General features: G+C 34.1%; 1 protein-coding gene across 2 annotated transcripts in view; it reads left to right on the forward strand.

Moving 5' to 3' along the window:
- Nucleotides 1–17,397, forward strand: part of LOC125064202 (lachesin-like) — an 84,569-nt gene that overhangs the window by 22,013 nt on the left and 45,159 nt on the right. For both annotated transcript variants that reach the window (XM_047671138.1, XM_047671140.1), the window contains exon 2: nt 9,529–9,679. In XM_047671138.1, the coding sequence (XP_047527094.1) occupies nt 9,607–9,679 (73 nt within the window). In that variant the 5' untranslated portion in view covers nt 9,529–9,606. The remainder of the gene's footprint in view (nt 1–9,528; nt 9,680–17,397) is intronic.

Genomic DNA, 17,397 nt, shown 5'->3' on the forward strand with positions numbered 1-17,397 from the left:
ACAATATAAAATAAATGTATCACTTCATATAACTTATATATAAATTGCACCCATGTGATGCCACGGTAGACCAATGGTATTAGTATATAACTTCAATTGTGTTTTCAATTAACTAAGTAATTACATGATTAATTGAAATGCACTAATTTAGACGAGTGGATCACACAGTGAATAGTCAGATATAGGAAACCAGACTAACTATAGAGACCACAATTGCCAATGTTAGTCATTGACTCTCAAGAAATATCAACTAATTCCCTAAACAGTTAAGTTACGACCGATCATAGTATTTAAAATTTTACAGGAAAAAATCAAGAGCATATGTGACGTATGAATTTTGTCAAAATGACTGAGTTACAAATTGCCGGTGGTAGGATTTTGTGCAGACTTGCCTGGGTGGTTTCGGTCAGGTTTGGATGGTCAGTGGACTAGCGTAATATTACAAGTCCTATAAGTGCTTTATACTTCTAGCATCTTCAACTTAAACTTTATACTTCTGGTAACCAATTACAGTCAGATGACCAAATTGTTCGTCTACTTTGTATTTTAATATTTCAAATTGATTTAAAAACTCTTACGCAATCTGTTTTACAACAACGACAATAAGCTTTAAAATTTTGAAGCTACACCGTTGTGTCGCTTCAAAGTGTTAAAGCTGTGTGTGACTACCTACAAATAGCAACTCGTTCGATTTTAAAACTTTCGTGTTCTATAATGTAATATACAAATATTAAACGACGAAATATGATGGTCAAAATATTTTAAGGTTATTATAGTATAAAAGCTTGTTCAATAACCTTTACAAGGTTATTAGACAAGCTTTTATATTTGTAACGGTAATGATTTCTTAATATGTTTATAATTGAATAGAAAAAATTTATATAGTGCGTCGTTCGCTATTATATTTTAAACAAATTAGTTTTCCTTTTCTTATATTTAACTGCAATCAGGAATTAATCTCTTGCTAAACTTCTTTAACAAAGAGCAAAAAGTACCATGATGGTTATCTGTTGGAAACTGCTTAAAGCGACGGTACTTTTTTAATTAAGATATTCTATGATTAATGAAATATTAAGTATGAAATAAACTAAGTAAAAACAAATATCATCATAAAATAACACATGAGATAATAAAGAATAAGACGAAGATAAAGTATCAAGGTCGCACAGTAAAGACGAGACAGATACCTTACAGACACTCGAATTGCGTGAATTTACGAAACATAAATGAATGGCAAGTTTTTGCAAAGAGCGTACTCATTCGTGCGGAATTGCTAATGTAATTTCACAATGTTGTAATAAGATACAGCCTAGGTAATCTTAATTTAGCCCAACGTTCTGTGAAATACGATGGAAATTGTAATTTATTTATCATTCTACATTTCATTTTGTTATACTTAATCATAATAATTTGTTACCAAAAACTACTCACTGAATTGCTTAATTTGTTAATTTTCAAGCGCGATGAATCATAATTTATTTTATTTAGATAATATGTCATTTATTAGTTGTGTCATTTTATTGGTAAAAGAGAAACTTCGTTTACGGTTGGTTCTTCTCAGTAGACTCTACATTTCGAAATGATAAATTGAATTTAATTTTTCAACACGAGGAACCTAAAGGGTCTACTTGATTGGAGTACATTTTTTTTTTTTTGCTACAATTTTAAATTGTGTATAATAAGAATATATGCTTAAAGAAAGTTGACAAGGAAATCAATAAACATCAGATTTAATTAATAAGTATTTTTTATTGTTTATGGAAAACTTATTTAATTTTAACTGGGTATTTTGAATAAATTAAAATAAAACTAAGGTAAATTCAATATTGGAAAAATATTTAAGGATTGTATACATATGGTGGTTATAGTCATCGCAGATTTATAAAAATATTGCTTCACATACCAAGACACGACGATTTTGATGACTTAAAAATAGAAGTGTCAAGATTATAATTAATAACTGAATCCTGATTACGCCTAATAAAAATTCTAAAGAAAGGAAGATCAAAAGTAAACAAAGTGGGCACACTTTGCAAACGCGATTATTCCACCCCACAATTACGCTTGCAAATAGAGACGTCAGGCAATTCGATGGGGTGAGCATAAAAAATTATCACCCCATCCCGCTCTTCCGTCACGAATAAAAGAAGTAAGTCGCGAGTAATTTTTCTACAAGCTTTACACATAGCGGCAATAAAAACGCGTCGAGTTGAGGACAACCTTGTATATATCATTTTCTTGGCTCCTTTATTTTCGGACGGCCGCTGTTTCTGACACTCGGAATGAAAGTTTAAACGTTGGAGAATAATGTGAATTACGTGGTCCGTGATGAGTTCTGACATCCTTCCTAAAAAGAGTTGGAAAGTTTTCAATGTTTTTAGGCCTTTTAGATTTAATGTAAGATTTGTTTTTTTTGTTATTATATACTGAAAATATTGGCAAACCAGCCATCGAATGGTATGTGTTCACCAATACTCATAAAAGAAAAAAAAAGAAATTGACACTGTGATATCGTACACTACTTCTCTAGCGCCTGTAGTTACACTGGTTCACTCACCATTCAAATCTAAACATTACAATACTGTTTGGCAGTCTAATATATGATAAGGGGTCCTATCCTACCCAGACGGGTTTGCATAAATTCCTACCACCATAAATTCGTAGTCAACCTCACATCAAAATGTAAGGTGTTTTCATATATTGTGTTTTTGGTGTGCAAACGAGGACAACTGATGCATTCTGTAAATATAAATAAGGATTATCGAGATCAGGTTTAAAAAATTGTAATAATTTTGCGGAATTACTAATAATCTATTCAATTTCCAATATCCAATGTATAATATTAGGACTCATTTGCGGAAGGTTTCCTTAAAACGTTTAATATAGCGAGATGAGGTAAAATTGTTCCTAGTCACGCTTCTTATTACCCTCCAGAGGTTTGAGATTTTCACTCTAATAGCATTATAACCCTTGGAAATATTCATATCTTTGCACAAAAAATTGAAAAGGCTCCGATACTTGAACTCGCTTCACGACTTAGAAGGCTTCACCGCTCGCAATAAGAAGGAAATTTTAAATTATCAAACGTTCAAAGCTAACTCGATATATGATTGTCTCTTTGACGTTTCAAAATTTATTTTCTTTATACGCGCTTCTGTTGAGTGATTTAAAGATTCAATATTTACAATACCAATGCCATTCGAATGTCTAATACGTATAATAAAAACTAGGCTTTTAAAAACAGAGAATAATTTAAAGGTACCCTAAAATTTTCCACGTCATTAATTATAATAATATTATCTTAATGAGTTTCAAAGTTCTTATAAGTTAACTCCTTTTTATTATTTTAAGATATTATTATATTCGCAAGATTAGTTTTTTTTTTCTTTAAATATGTTTTAATTATTTTAGTAAGAACTAGAAAAAACCCACAATGCAAGAGGATGCACTAGCTTAGATACAAGTTAGAGTAAGTGCTCTCAAAGTAAAGCACGGAAAGCACTCGTGCCTCGCGGCTGACTTCTCGGGAAATGACGAAAATAGGCAACGAAGGGTCATGCCAAGAATACATTTATAAAGAGTGGAGCCCGTGACTTCGTGCACCTAGATTAAGACACAGATATAAAGTTTTTAAGCTGTCTTTTACTTTCAGTGAAAATATTATTTTTATAATTAGATAGATAACTTTGACCAGATTATCTACTTTATGCCTGAAAATGTAATGTTTGTTCAGTATTTCGTACATCTATATTTTATAAAAGTATTCTTTCAAAGATTTTTTAACAAGTTTAAAAAATTAGCTTATTGTGTAATCTGTTTCAAGAATCATTCGTTTATCCTAATTCCATTGATTTGTGAATAGAACAGTGCGTTTCTAGTGTTCCAAGAAATTCGATTTAGCGAACGAGCTGTCTGCTTGACGAAATCAGTTCTTGGAAATACTTTTGCTGATTTATTTATCATTGCTCTATCATTCATTGCTATATTCTATGCTCAATCATTATTGATAATAACAGGTAGCTCTCTTGAGATGAAGTCTTTAAATTTATATGTCAATAAAAATTTGGTATATTTTGTTTAAGCAATACGAGTTACTTAATAAAGTATTCATTACTTATGAATATTAAATTAAAGGTCTCTTGAAAAAATAATATATGTAATATAATAATATACTATATAGTTATATTAAAAAAGAGTGATTTATTATTCAATAGGCTAGAGCAAACATTATCCGTGACACAAAAGAGGAACAAAATTATCCATCAACATTGTCAATTCAGCCGGCGGTTAAAGGACTGTTGAACATCAAATCTAATATAATTCCGAGCATTGAACAAACAACGATATCGTAGACGATAAAAATATTTTTCGCAAATATTTTGCCAAATTTTTATTCCAGGATATATGTAGAGGAAATAGAATCATTTCACCCTTATAATAGAATTGCAAATTGATCAGCGGTTCCGCTGAAACGGCTCCGGGCGGACAGTGTCCAGTTGTAATTCCTCTTTATACAGTTTTACCGTCGGCCTTTTTAGGACTTTGTGAGCTTAAGTAGCTCCGACCATACTCGTTTAGTTAAAAATCAACGGTAAAAAGCTCATTCATGACATTATTTCGTGAATTTGTAATCTAAAAACTAAGTCAACTTTACCCAAGATTTCTAACTAACTGTTTTATTCGTTTTTGGTTTATTAAGTCTAAATAATTTTAACCAGTGGTAGTCTATCCGTAGGTCGGTACCACCTATTTATCAATTATTCTTTCACCGTCACCAATATTTTGTTTCGTTGAATTCCTGTAAAAGTTAAGTAAGTAACGGGATGAGATGACTTCCCACTAAGCAGTTCATTTGAACATCTGCGTTCCTAAAACAAATAAATGGAAAATACAGGGTGTGTGATAATAATAAAATGTATAACAATAATCACTAAAATTGGCAAAATGAATAAAGAATAAAAATGCCCGAAATAAAAAAGAAACTTGTAAATTTTACGGGATTACGACTTAAGTTATCGAAAGTATCTAAATTTGATAGACATAACCAAATTACGAAGAGCATCGTCACAAAGAAATACAAACGAAAATGTCGGTAATATTACGAAGCCGACAGAAGTCATAGATTCAAATTCATAAAAACGTAATACCGTCAGTGGCGACAGTTGAATTTTTAGTCAATTTCTCGTTTGACACAATTGAATTTGATCTTCGAGTAAATCGGGTTTCAGGGCACGGAGAGCGGTTGCCTTTAGATGTCGATTTTCATAGAAGAGATGAGCGTCTAGCGGCTTTAAAACTTAATACGCATTTTAATTTAAAAAAAAAAAACATATTTGGATTGCAACTAGACAAACTTCAAGCTATTATTAAAAATGATCTTAATATTGAAGCCTCGCATCTATTTATTTATATCTTACGTAATTACTTGGTAGTGGGACGTTATGCAAACTCCTCTACAACCCACTCACCGTATATTCCACCACCACCACCACATATACCAATCAATACTTGATTCTGATTTAAACTTCGAGGAGGCCAATGAAATTAAAAACACAAGGTACATAACATTTTATTTGCCAAGGTTGGGGCGCATTAATATCTGTATGAGAAATGAGTAATATTTCTCAAAGTATCTATAGGAATCCCCATAGGATATCCCATATCTATAGGAACCTAATTATATAACATATACTAACAGTATTTAAAAAGGGATATTTACAATGTTTTTTATTTTTATTTGTTGGAGCTCGATATTTCGACATTATCTACGAATGTCTTGTTCACGAGACTGACGTTTGCGGGTAGATGAACATATATTTTACTACGTAACTCAAATTATATAGATAAAAATCTAAAATATAAATGATTTCTAGATCTCGTTTTGAAAATTATAATTAGTGTTATGTAATTTTTTATTTGTATCTTAAATATTATCCATGAGTAAAAAAACTATCAAATTTGAATATCTATCCACGCATCTACCTCGAGCGTGATAAAACAAAACAGACATCCAGACAATATTGAAAAAATAATCTGTCTGATGTTTGTATCAAATATTATGAAGTCAATATAATACTTTGAAATATCACCTTAAATAAGATGGAAATTAATTGAATGTCTTCAGAATACGTTAAACGAGTCTCCTATCATTTGTACCATCCACGACGCCTTTGTCTCGCCGTCCGTCTTGGCTACAGATGAATCGTTTGAGGCTACTTAACGAGTCTTTGTACCGAGTTGTGGCGGTCGAAGGCCAATCGGTGCTTCAAATTGACTTCCAGCATTTTGGTATTTGCTGTCTATTGCTTCTATTGCCACTTACTTTCAAATAAAATTTAATATATTTAACGAGAAAATGTGTAACAGACATGAGTTTCAAAACTTATTTTGAAAGTAATGTAACATCGATAACTGTCCCACAGCTGTGCAGAAGACTCTCTTTCCGAGGTTTGGACCTTGTTGTGGTTAACCTTGTTGTGACTCTGTAAGAGTGGAACCTACATGTTATAAAATATAGTTAACTTTTTCAGCCGATGATCAGGGGATTAAATCAGGGGAGTAACACTGTATTTTCATGTGCTTAATTTCTGTTTATAATTCATCTCAAGCTCGGCGGTAAAGGGAACAATCGTGGGGAAATCTGCTTTCAATGAAATTATTTCTCCACCGACGCGTTTTAGAGCAGCGTTTTGAAATAAGCTCCAAACCTTCTCCTTGAACGGAGAAGAGGTCTTAGCCCATTAGTGGGACATTTACAGGCTGTCACTTTTTACTTTACTCATTTTTTAACGTAAAATTGAGCTTGAACATGTTAATTTTCCATTGAATAAAAATGCTACGTTATATAGCTTCGATAGAACGTAAATAAGATATCAACACTCGCGGCGCGATCCTCCTCCCGCTTATCGTTTTAGTTATAAGCTATAAAGATGCCATCATATGTTAGCAATACGTGAGAATCAAGGTTTCATGCTAACCCTGCCAAAAATATATACCATATAAACTATTTACGTATATTCTATTAAAAGATTTTTATATTTTACAGGAAATAATTTCAGAGTCAATCAAACCCACTTTTATGTAAGACCATTCTCCTCTCTTAAGTAGAACTCCTGCGTGTAGTCAATTAATCTTGAAACTACCAAAGGTACTAGTTATACTTGTATTAATTATTATAAAAAAAAAAATCTTCAACATCCCTATGTAAATCAAATAATTTTTGTCACCTCTATCATTTAATATAGAATAATTTTGATTTATTATTATTTTTACAATTAGCTTTTATCACGATCTGCAGCCCGACAAATTAATAACTAAGCTACTAGATCAACGAGGTACATAAGTGAGATTATATTTAAAAATGTACGTCCATTGAAATCCCATTAACTCGTTGTATAAACAGAGATAGTTTATATTCAATTATCATGTTTTAGTGATAGTAAATTCTGCAACAAATTAGTTTGCTTGTTACAATGTAATTACTGAATTCTCACATTACCGACAACCTGTGCTACGCTTTGAATAACGTTTAATTAATAAACAAACACTTACTCCGGGTTATTACTAATGTTCGTGACACGCATTGGCTATTAAGTGTTAATAAAAGCTATGATTCTAATAAGGGCGATAGGGAAGTCTATAGAAACATACGAATGGTGTTTATCTATACAATATAATAAACTTGGAGTGTCTGTTTGTAATATTAAAATAACCGCCTTTTACTAAATGCATTTGTATGTATATACGGTACATATACCCAAATAACATATTTTTCAATCGTTGTCTATCTGTCTGTCTGTTTGTTCCGGCTAATCTTTGGAAAGGCTGGACCGATATTGACGGGACTTTCACTGTCAGATACCTAATGTAATAAGGATTAACATAGGCTACAACAATATTATTTTGTTAAGATTATACGCGCACGAAGTCGCGGGCACAGCTAGTAATACTATATAATAATAGTAATGCGATAATTTCATATCAAGTGACGTAGATTAAAGGCAAGTTAATGTTATGAGTTCTCTGGAATATTTAATCTATTATATGTAGTATGATAAGTAAAGTTCAGAAATGTTGTGCATTTATATAGTACAGTACATATTGAAAGGTCATAAATTAAATTTATCTCTCCTAATAATAAATATTAAAAATATGACAAAGTTCACGGGTTTATTTATTTAAGCATTAATGTTCAATGTTCTTAATTTGGGCTTATACAAATTTATCTCTCTGTCGACAATAAAGGAAATAAGCCATGTATACAATGCGAACAAATTTTACTAATGACTATATGTCGCAGCCAACTTGTTTAATTAGCCATTCAATGAAACGCCTAGCTTTTACTCGACAGTACCGTTCAATTTACTAACTTCTAGAATGACATCAGTCAATTCATCCTTCGTTTATAGAATAGAGACACTCCTGAAAATACGGTTGTATATCGATTTTTTTTCGAAATTTCTATTACGAAACTCTTAGGCCTTTGGAGCTACGAAATGTGCAGCACCTCTGCCTTGTGTGTAACAAATCAGTTTCACACTCTTGGCGCTTTCAGTTTCTTAAGAAACAATCTTACGTTAAGACCGATAAACGCGCATAGTCTCATAAATATTAACTAAATTCAAATAAAATACTATCAACTATGTTTGCAGTATCAGTAGTTGAAAACAGTTTATCTTTTATTTTAATTACTTGTCGTTCTGCGAGGTTTCACTTAGACGCTGACGATCGTAGCGTGATGTACGTGATAGACAATCTTTAACCAATGACATGAAAATCTTGATTTTTTTTCAAATCGCTTTTATTAATCCAGAGACAAATACGTTAAAGTAACTGTACATCAGACTCGATAATGTACATACATAATTTAATTGTAAATATTTAGTATTTTTGACATCTTAAAAATATGTATTTTCTTTCAATCCCTAAAGTACGAGTATAACGGCTAATGATGGTTGATGTTTATGAATTCGAGTTTGTTTAAATTAAAGGATAATAAACAATACGTTCGTTTTGTGAATTATTTATTTGGTAAATTCGATTTTTGTCTTTGTTAGCCAGCTTTACGTAAGCATTCAGATTAATATTAAAATATATGTTCGTGATCATTATTTTCATTTTCAGCTTAGAGCCCACTGTTGGGTGTGGACATTTAATCTACTTTTATTAATATTTTAACGTTTAAATAAGGTTAAATTACTTTTTTATGATATAGGTAGGCGGACGAGCAAATGGGCCACCTGGTTGTTAGTGGTCACCACCGCTTTAAGATAATGGAACTGTAAGAAATATTAACCAATCCTTACATGGCGTTGTAAGGAATGGTTATGCACCACCAACCTGGAGAACTAAAATGTTATGTCCCTATTGCCTGTACGCTGGCTAACTCAACCTTCTAACCAGAGTACAAAAATATTGAGTACTACTGTTTGACGGTATTAGCTACGGTGGTAGCTACCCAGACGGGCTTGCACAAAGCCCTACCACCAGTGACTTTATCTTATTTACTTATGTTTTCTTTATTTTCAGATGCTGAATTGTCGATATGAGGGAGCCGCCGCCCGTCGATCGCTAAGTGATTGGTGAGACAAGAGCTCTGATGCCACCATGAGCGGGAAACGCGGACCCTTCAGGAGTTTTGCTATCAGCCTTATACAAATCATCACGATCATATGTCAAGGTGAGTTTAACGATCAATTGAAAATGTTAAAAATTAAAATTGTTTTTGTTGTTCAAGTGGCTTTTACGAGCATGTATTTTTCGATATTTTATAACACAACTTCATTTTAAAGTACCATTGAATCGGAATATAAATATCGAGAGAAAATATGAAAAAAGTCTATTCATTTTAAATAATTGCTAAATATAGGTAGTGATATTGGCAATCGGGCTACCGAATGGTAAATGCTTACCACCGTATCTATTTCTTGCTCCAATGCACGATAGCAACAAAGATCTTATCTCTTTTGGATTTAATTACACTGGATCAGTTTGCCTCCAAACCGAAACACAGTAATAGAAATTGCTTTTTAGTGATAGAATTACAAGCCTGCACGAACTAATAGTAATTCATATCGCCTTTTTTACATTGATAGAATAAGTAATTTTTATATTTATTCAATTAACATTTAGTATTACACAGATATTTATTCCTATAAAGTGGTTAAAACATTTACGTAGAAGATAAAATGAATTAATCAATCAAATTATTATGTATTCAAAAGTAGAAGCTCATGAAAGCACTTTTGAATCGTCATGTTAAGTACTGAATTAAATCTAAAGCTACCACTGGTTCTGGAACAAGGTTTTAACGAGAAAAACGTCCAAGAAACTCAATAGTTCGACCATTATAATGAAAGAGTTTGTGTCGAAATAAATATGGAAAAAATCAAGTTAAATTATGATTGATGAATAGGAACTAACTATTAAGTTTCTTATAGGTTCTTCTATGTAGGATTGTGAGCAGAATTCCTTTGAAATTAATCTTTTAAAATGAAGATTTAATAGTAGTTGTACAAACGTACTTTTATTTGGAATATATTTTGAATGTAATGTTTCGGTTTTTGTTATTATAATATAAATAGCGACCCACCCTAGCCCTAAACGTGGAACGAATGAAAAGGGCGACTAGCAAGAAATATTTAATAGGTATATTTATTTTTGGACGTTTATTTATTTATTTGATTATATAGGCGTGCCATAAATGTGAAATATGAATAATGATTTTATTGCGAAGTATAGATCAAATCATGTCCACGGCATTAAATGTCAAAGTCAATATTTTAATTTCAAGGTTCTATTCACTTATACATTAGAATGATTGACGCTTTGATACTTAGAATATGTCTTAGTGTGCGTGGAAGATTAACTGTCTTTACGCTTAAGTAAAGACAGCATAAAAATTCCGATTATATTTGCTTCGTGAGTGAATGAAAAGAATGAAAGCCAGTTTTTCAATCGCCCGTTATGCAACGAACGTTTTTATTTGTTGCACATAATTTGGAAACGATGATATGTTCTCTATATGAATGCGAATGTTATATTGCTAAATACGATTTAATCTTTATTAAAAGCAAAGCGTAACTAACCTATGTTATAGTTTAAATAAGGATTAAGAATGATTATGAGAAAATTAATGACCAAATAACATACGGTTTTTAACAAATTTGTCATAGATAACAATTGTCATTATGAACCTACCTTATAATATAGACATTTACTGTTAGAACTAATGATTTTTACTAAATTACATTGATGTATCTCGTAACGGTTAGCCTGAGTTAGTCTGAGTTGCAGTCATCAGTCATTTTTTGCAAAATAATTATAAATGTTATATACAAAGCTTCCTCGTTATCACTCTTCGATAACTTCTTCTATATATATATATAGTATTTTAAATACATAAGTAAAGTAAAAACAAAACAAAAAAATTAAATATCTCGCTGAGTTTTAATAAAGATTTTTGACTTTGACTTTGATCGAACCAAGAATCACACCCCCGGGTACTTAGTGATAAAACACGTTACACGGCACATGTCTTCTGATGCGATCTTTGTAACATCTTGTAATATCTTCGGAGCACTGTGATTTATGTATAAAAGATAAATAAACGCCGTTGCACATTCTTCTATAATAATTTTAACTTAGCAAGGTATGGCCTGAATAGCGTCGCTCTAATAAAATTATTTTTTCCAAAAACTTCAATAAACTATTATTTAAAAGCTATATACGGTCTATGTTTGTTCTGACTTAAATTTAAAACTTTAAATTTAAATAAAATTACAAGGATATTCGAGAAACGCATAAATAACAAACAAATCTCATTTTCAGAGATCAAAAGCATATTACCCTATTTTATAAACGGAAGATGTATTGTCTTAATGTCTTAATGTTTGCCTGAATGCTGAAACGCTTAGTAGCATGGTTGTGCTATTAATTAAAAGGCTAATTAAACTAGTAGCCTGCGTCACTTACTACGGATTATGAAAATTTACGAAATTTCACAAATGTATATAAATTTATCAATTTTAACTATCACAGATACTAAATGTATTACTTGCAACGAAACTTTTTAATATACAATGTAGAAATCGATGCATGTTAATTCAATGTTTTTTTTATTAGATATGTGTCATTTTGTAAGTGAAAAATTCATGACACTAACAAAAAAAGTTAGACCAATATAAAGCTGACGACGTGAGGCGACAATCGTAAATGAAACTTGTTATAGGCTAACTAACTTTTTGAAATTACATGAAAACTTTTCAAATAAAACAAGCTCAAAGGGCGCGTCTTAATGAAGACAATATTTTGAAGGGTTCTCAACTTCAGTAATTAAATCTTGCTCCTCATATCTTGGCGTGTCTTTGAGGAACGGTGACGATGTGGCATCAATCAATTTGAATGTATGCGGTATAGTTCAGAGTTAGTTCGTTTGTTGTAAGTTTAGAATTAGCTTCTCTTTGCTTGACTATCACTCATTCTCAAATTATATTATATCTCAAGAAGGTATTTCCGATTGCTGTTTTTTCAACTAAAGTAATAAGCTGACAAATGAGTTGGGTCGTCACAGTTGTATGTGCAAGTTATCGTCACTATGCATCCTTTCACGTGAGAAGATACTGTTGGGTTTTACTGATTAGTCTTTTACTTGCCCAGAGGTCAAAATACTCACGTATACTGATTCTTCTCCCCCTATTTTAATACTACGAAAAATGAAGCTACGGGGTCTGCATATTCCTTGATGCTATATAAAATTAAAAGACTCTACAATGAAGGAAAACCACGTAACAACATCCATAGTGCATCTTCAGTTAGGCATTAGACTAATTTAAAAAAAAATCTGCCACATGTGTATCCATTAAATGGCATTTGGGCAGCGTGGTGGAATGAGCTAACCCTTCTCTTTTTTTTGTTTAGTTTCGCTGTATAGCGACTGAGTAAGCTCTGATTGTGGACTCATCATCGCGACCAGTAGTTGGCTATCTATCATGTCAACCAATAATATTTTGTGGAATAATCCTATCATTGAACCAATAAACCATCCACACACCATGATTTGATTTGTGAGGATTACTAAGTCCATTGACAGAATTTTCTCCTTTACTTGTAGCAATAAATAATAACACGACATGAATTACAAGGAAAATCATGCACAAAACAAATCAAAATATACTTTATTTAAGTACACTCTTGTGCACCGTTGATTCGTAATTTAAAAATGAGACCCTGTTAAGAAGCGCCACTGGTTATTCTTTTTTCACAATTTATAACATAAATAATAATTTAATAAAATAATTGAATTATTAACTATCTAAGTGGAAATCAACAACATGAAAAATCATCAGTGATACTTGCCCGTTGTTAAACCCCTAAACTTCAGATTAGGTACACATTTCCTAACAACTATCAGGTACCCGGATCTACGATATCTACGTTAGTTGAGTAAAATATTTTGTAAATATAACGCATGTCAGAAAAGACACGTAGGAGATTGATCGGTTCCAAATTCGACGTTTTTATTGATGACGAGAGAAATAATGCAACACACCGGGTGATATATAACATAATATTATTATCATAATGTGATATATAACATAATATAGGAAGATATAATATAATCAAATCTGTGAGCCGAGATGGCCCAGTGGTTAGAACGCGTGCATCTTAACCGATGATTTCGGGTTAGAACCCAGGCAGGCACCACTGAATTTTCATGTGCTTAATTTATGTTTATAATTCATCTCGTGCTCGGCGGTGAAGGAAAACATCATGAGGAAACTTGCATGTGTCTAATTTCAACGAAATTCTGCCACATGTGTATTCCGCCAACCCGCATTGGAGCAGCGTGGTGGAATATGCTCCAAACCTTCTCCTCAAAGGGAGAGGAGGCCTTTAGCCCAGCTGTGGGAAAATTTACAGGCTGCTAATGCTAAATTATAATCAAATATTGTCGCTCATCTAGCTCAAGGACAGTGGTAGGACTTTATTAGGGCTGGCTTGCACACCAACACTAAGTAGCTGTAACAGCCACTCGTCAAATATTCTAAAACCAAACAGCAACACTTTATATTGCTGTGTTCCGGTTTGAAGGGTGCACGTGCAAGCCGTGTAACTACATGCACGAAGGCCAACATAGTGCCCAAGGTTGGTAGAGCATTGTCGATATAAGGAATGGTTAATATTTCTTAAGGGCCAATTTCTAAGGGAAGTGGTGACCACTTACTTACTTACTTACTTACTTACGTCTCTAACCAGGACTGTAACTTTTACTCCATGGTTTTTTTTTTATTGTGTTAACCGGCTTCAAAAAAAGGCGGCCCTCTATTCGTTCCATATGTGTATGTATGTCTAATATAATTATACAATGTATATAATATTCTGATTCTATTTATCAAACGTATTTTTCAGAGAAGGGTTTATGTCATTAGGTATTTTATATAAAAAACACCACTCTGCTGGGGACGCACATGCGGCAATTTGACATCCGAATCATGCAGTTTTTCTGACATCTGACAAACATTAAGTGGTATTGCTTGGGCTTAAATTAAAAGGTTTTGACAACCCTCTCTGTTTTTTCACTCAATTTTTTGTATATCGTAAGAATATTTATTAATAATATATTATTACGACTATTTGTAAATACAAAAATTTATTAAATATTTTTATTTTTGAAACAAAAATAATACTAAACCACTAACTTATTAGAATACAACATAATATAGACAAATAATAATAAAAATATCGTAGCTGAGAAGTTATTTGTACTGCAATTAAAAAATTATAATAAATTGAATGAATAATTATAAATAACAATTAAAAAATATTCTCCCAAAATTCCGATATTAGTTTTGTCGACGTTCAAAGCGCCATTTTCCAAAAAATAGTGAATCATAGATTAACAAGCTCTCAACCAATAATATCGCGTCAATTTGCTGTCAAATGTTGTTTTTTTGCCTTTTTTCCTATTATTGCTGGAATAGAGTATAACTTTATGGTCATAAGAAGAATAAAAATATGAAATAAAATAAGTAAAAGCAAAGAGTTTCAAAAATTAAATAGTTAGATTTTATTAGTATTACAAACAAAGTAGTAATAAAAACATAGTTTACGCGATACGCGCACATCGACGATGACTACACACGAGTAGAGATCGTTGGCGGTAAGGGGATTTGACAGAGCTGACTGTCGTTTGCCGTCACGGCATACGAGTCGGACTGACCTTTAGTGGACCATAGATGTCAAATTATATCATCTGTAGTGAACACGAAGTTTCATCTCAGCGGCCACAAGCCGCGAGCGGCGCTAGCGCAGCGCGGCGCGTTATCCAGCCTACGGTCTTTAGCGCGTGACGTCACAAGTGGGCGGAGCCGAGGAGCCGAGGAGCATTAGTCGACCGCCGGCCGCCGCAGGGCCCCGCTAACCGCTTCCTACGCCGGACCTATGCTAGTTTTCGCCGCGCTTACCAATTTCGTTATTCTCGATCCTTATATAAATTTCTCCGCCTTTCTTGTCTGCCTTACCATCCGCGTAGACTATTGTAAAATCAAAGTTTAACAAAACGCAATAAAAATTGTTATATAGTTTGCCGTATTTTATTTAAATAAAAAGTCGACGTAGCAAGCTATATATTGGTGACCCCGACGTGATCGCGTTGTAACGTTCGTCGACCGTTAAGATGGCTACCGCTGACGACAAGTTTGAAGAATGCTCCGCGACAATTGACCGCGTGTCCGTGCGTCTACCCCCCTTTTGGCCGGAAGACCCCGATATTTGGTTTGCCCAGGTTGAAGCACAGTTTGAGACATCAGGTACGAAAATCGATTCTACTAAATTTTATACCGTCGTGCAACAGCTAGACCAGAGGATAGCCCGCGAAGTTAGGGATGTAATAACCAACCCTCCCGAAACTGGGAAGTACGATAAGCTGAAAAACGAGCTGATTAAACGTCTGTCCACATCTCGTGATCACCGAATGCGACAACTTTTGACCCACGAGGAGTTAGGCGACCGAAAGCCAACGCAATTTTTACGTCACTTACGTTCGTTAGCCGGTGACCAGGTGAACGACGATTTTCTAAGAAGCCTGTGGGCTAGCCGCCTACCAACGCATATTCAGGCAATTATAGCGTCTCAAACAAGTCTAAGATTAGATGAAGTTGCTGAGTTAGCAGATAAAATAATCGAAGTAACGCCATTTTCTAATCAAGTTTCTAGTGCTTCTACTCCAGGTTTCGATGCGCTCTTAAAGAAGATGGAAGATTTCATTTCTACCCGCATTCGAACGGAGCTCAACCATCAGGTGGCGCAAATGAACTTAGGGCGTGGTCGCGCCAACTACCCACATGGACAGTCCGGAAGGCAACGCAGTGGTTCCAGGCATCGGCGACGATCAGCAAGCAGAAAAGATCCAGGTATTTGTTGGTATCATTCGAGATTTGGCGAGAGGGCAAATAAGTGTACAAGGCCTTGTAAATTTGCCTCGGAAAACTGCCGCGACAGTCAGTAATGGCGGCAACCGACTGTTCACCCTCACCTCGCCGCCTCTTTGTTACGGACCGGGTTACCAAGACGCAATTTTTAATTGATACCGGATCCGATTTGTGCGTACTGCCCCGTAGATTTTTGAAGGACCGTAGGAATCCCACAGATTATTTCCTTACGGCAGCGAATGGATCAATAATACGCACCTACGGTACTCTAAAGTTGCATTTAAACCTTGGACTGAGGCGTGATTTCGTCTGGAATTTTGTAGTGGCTGAAGTTGACAGACCTATTATAGGTGTCGATTTTATTTCTCACTATAACCTCTTAGTCGATTGCAGACATAAGCGCCTGCTCGATGGCGTGACTTCTCTTACGTGTCCAGCAGAGCTGAAGGCATGCCAACACCACAGCGTCAAGGCCATATCGGGACACAGCGAGTACCACACACTTTTATCGAGGTACCCCACATTGACGAGACCATGCGGCATTGACCGAGAGGTAAGACATTCTACAGTGCATTATATCCGAACAACACCTGGACCACCTGTGTTTTGTAAACCTCGACGGTTAGCACCGGCACGCCTGAAGATCGCCAAGGAACAATTCGAGGAAATGCTACGTGATGGTACTGCTCGTCGGTCAGACTCACCGTGGGCATCTGCATTACACCTTGCACCAAAACAGGACGGTTGGAGACCCTGCGGCGATTACCGGGCGTTAAACGCCCGAACTATACCAGACAGGTACCCAATCCGCCATATTGAGGATTATTCGAATAGGCTTGCAGGTTGTAACGTTTTCTCTAAGCTAGACCTAGTAAAGGCTTATAACCAAATACCGGTTTATAAAGAAGACGTCCAGAAGACAGCAATTACGACTCCTTTCGGACTTTTCGAATTCCCCTATATGTCC

The sequence above is a fragment of the Vanessa atalanta genome, chromosome 5 (assembly GCF_905147765.1).
Source record: "Vanessa atalanta chromosome 5, ilVanAtal1.2, whole genome shotgun sequence".
Lineage (NCBI taxonomy): Eukaryota > Metazoa > Arthropoda > Insecta > Lepidoptera > Nymphalidae > Vanessa > Vanessa atalanta.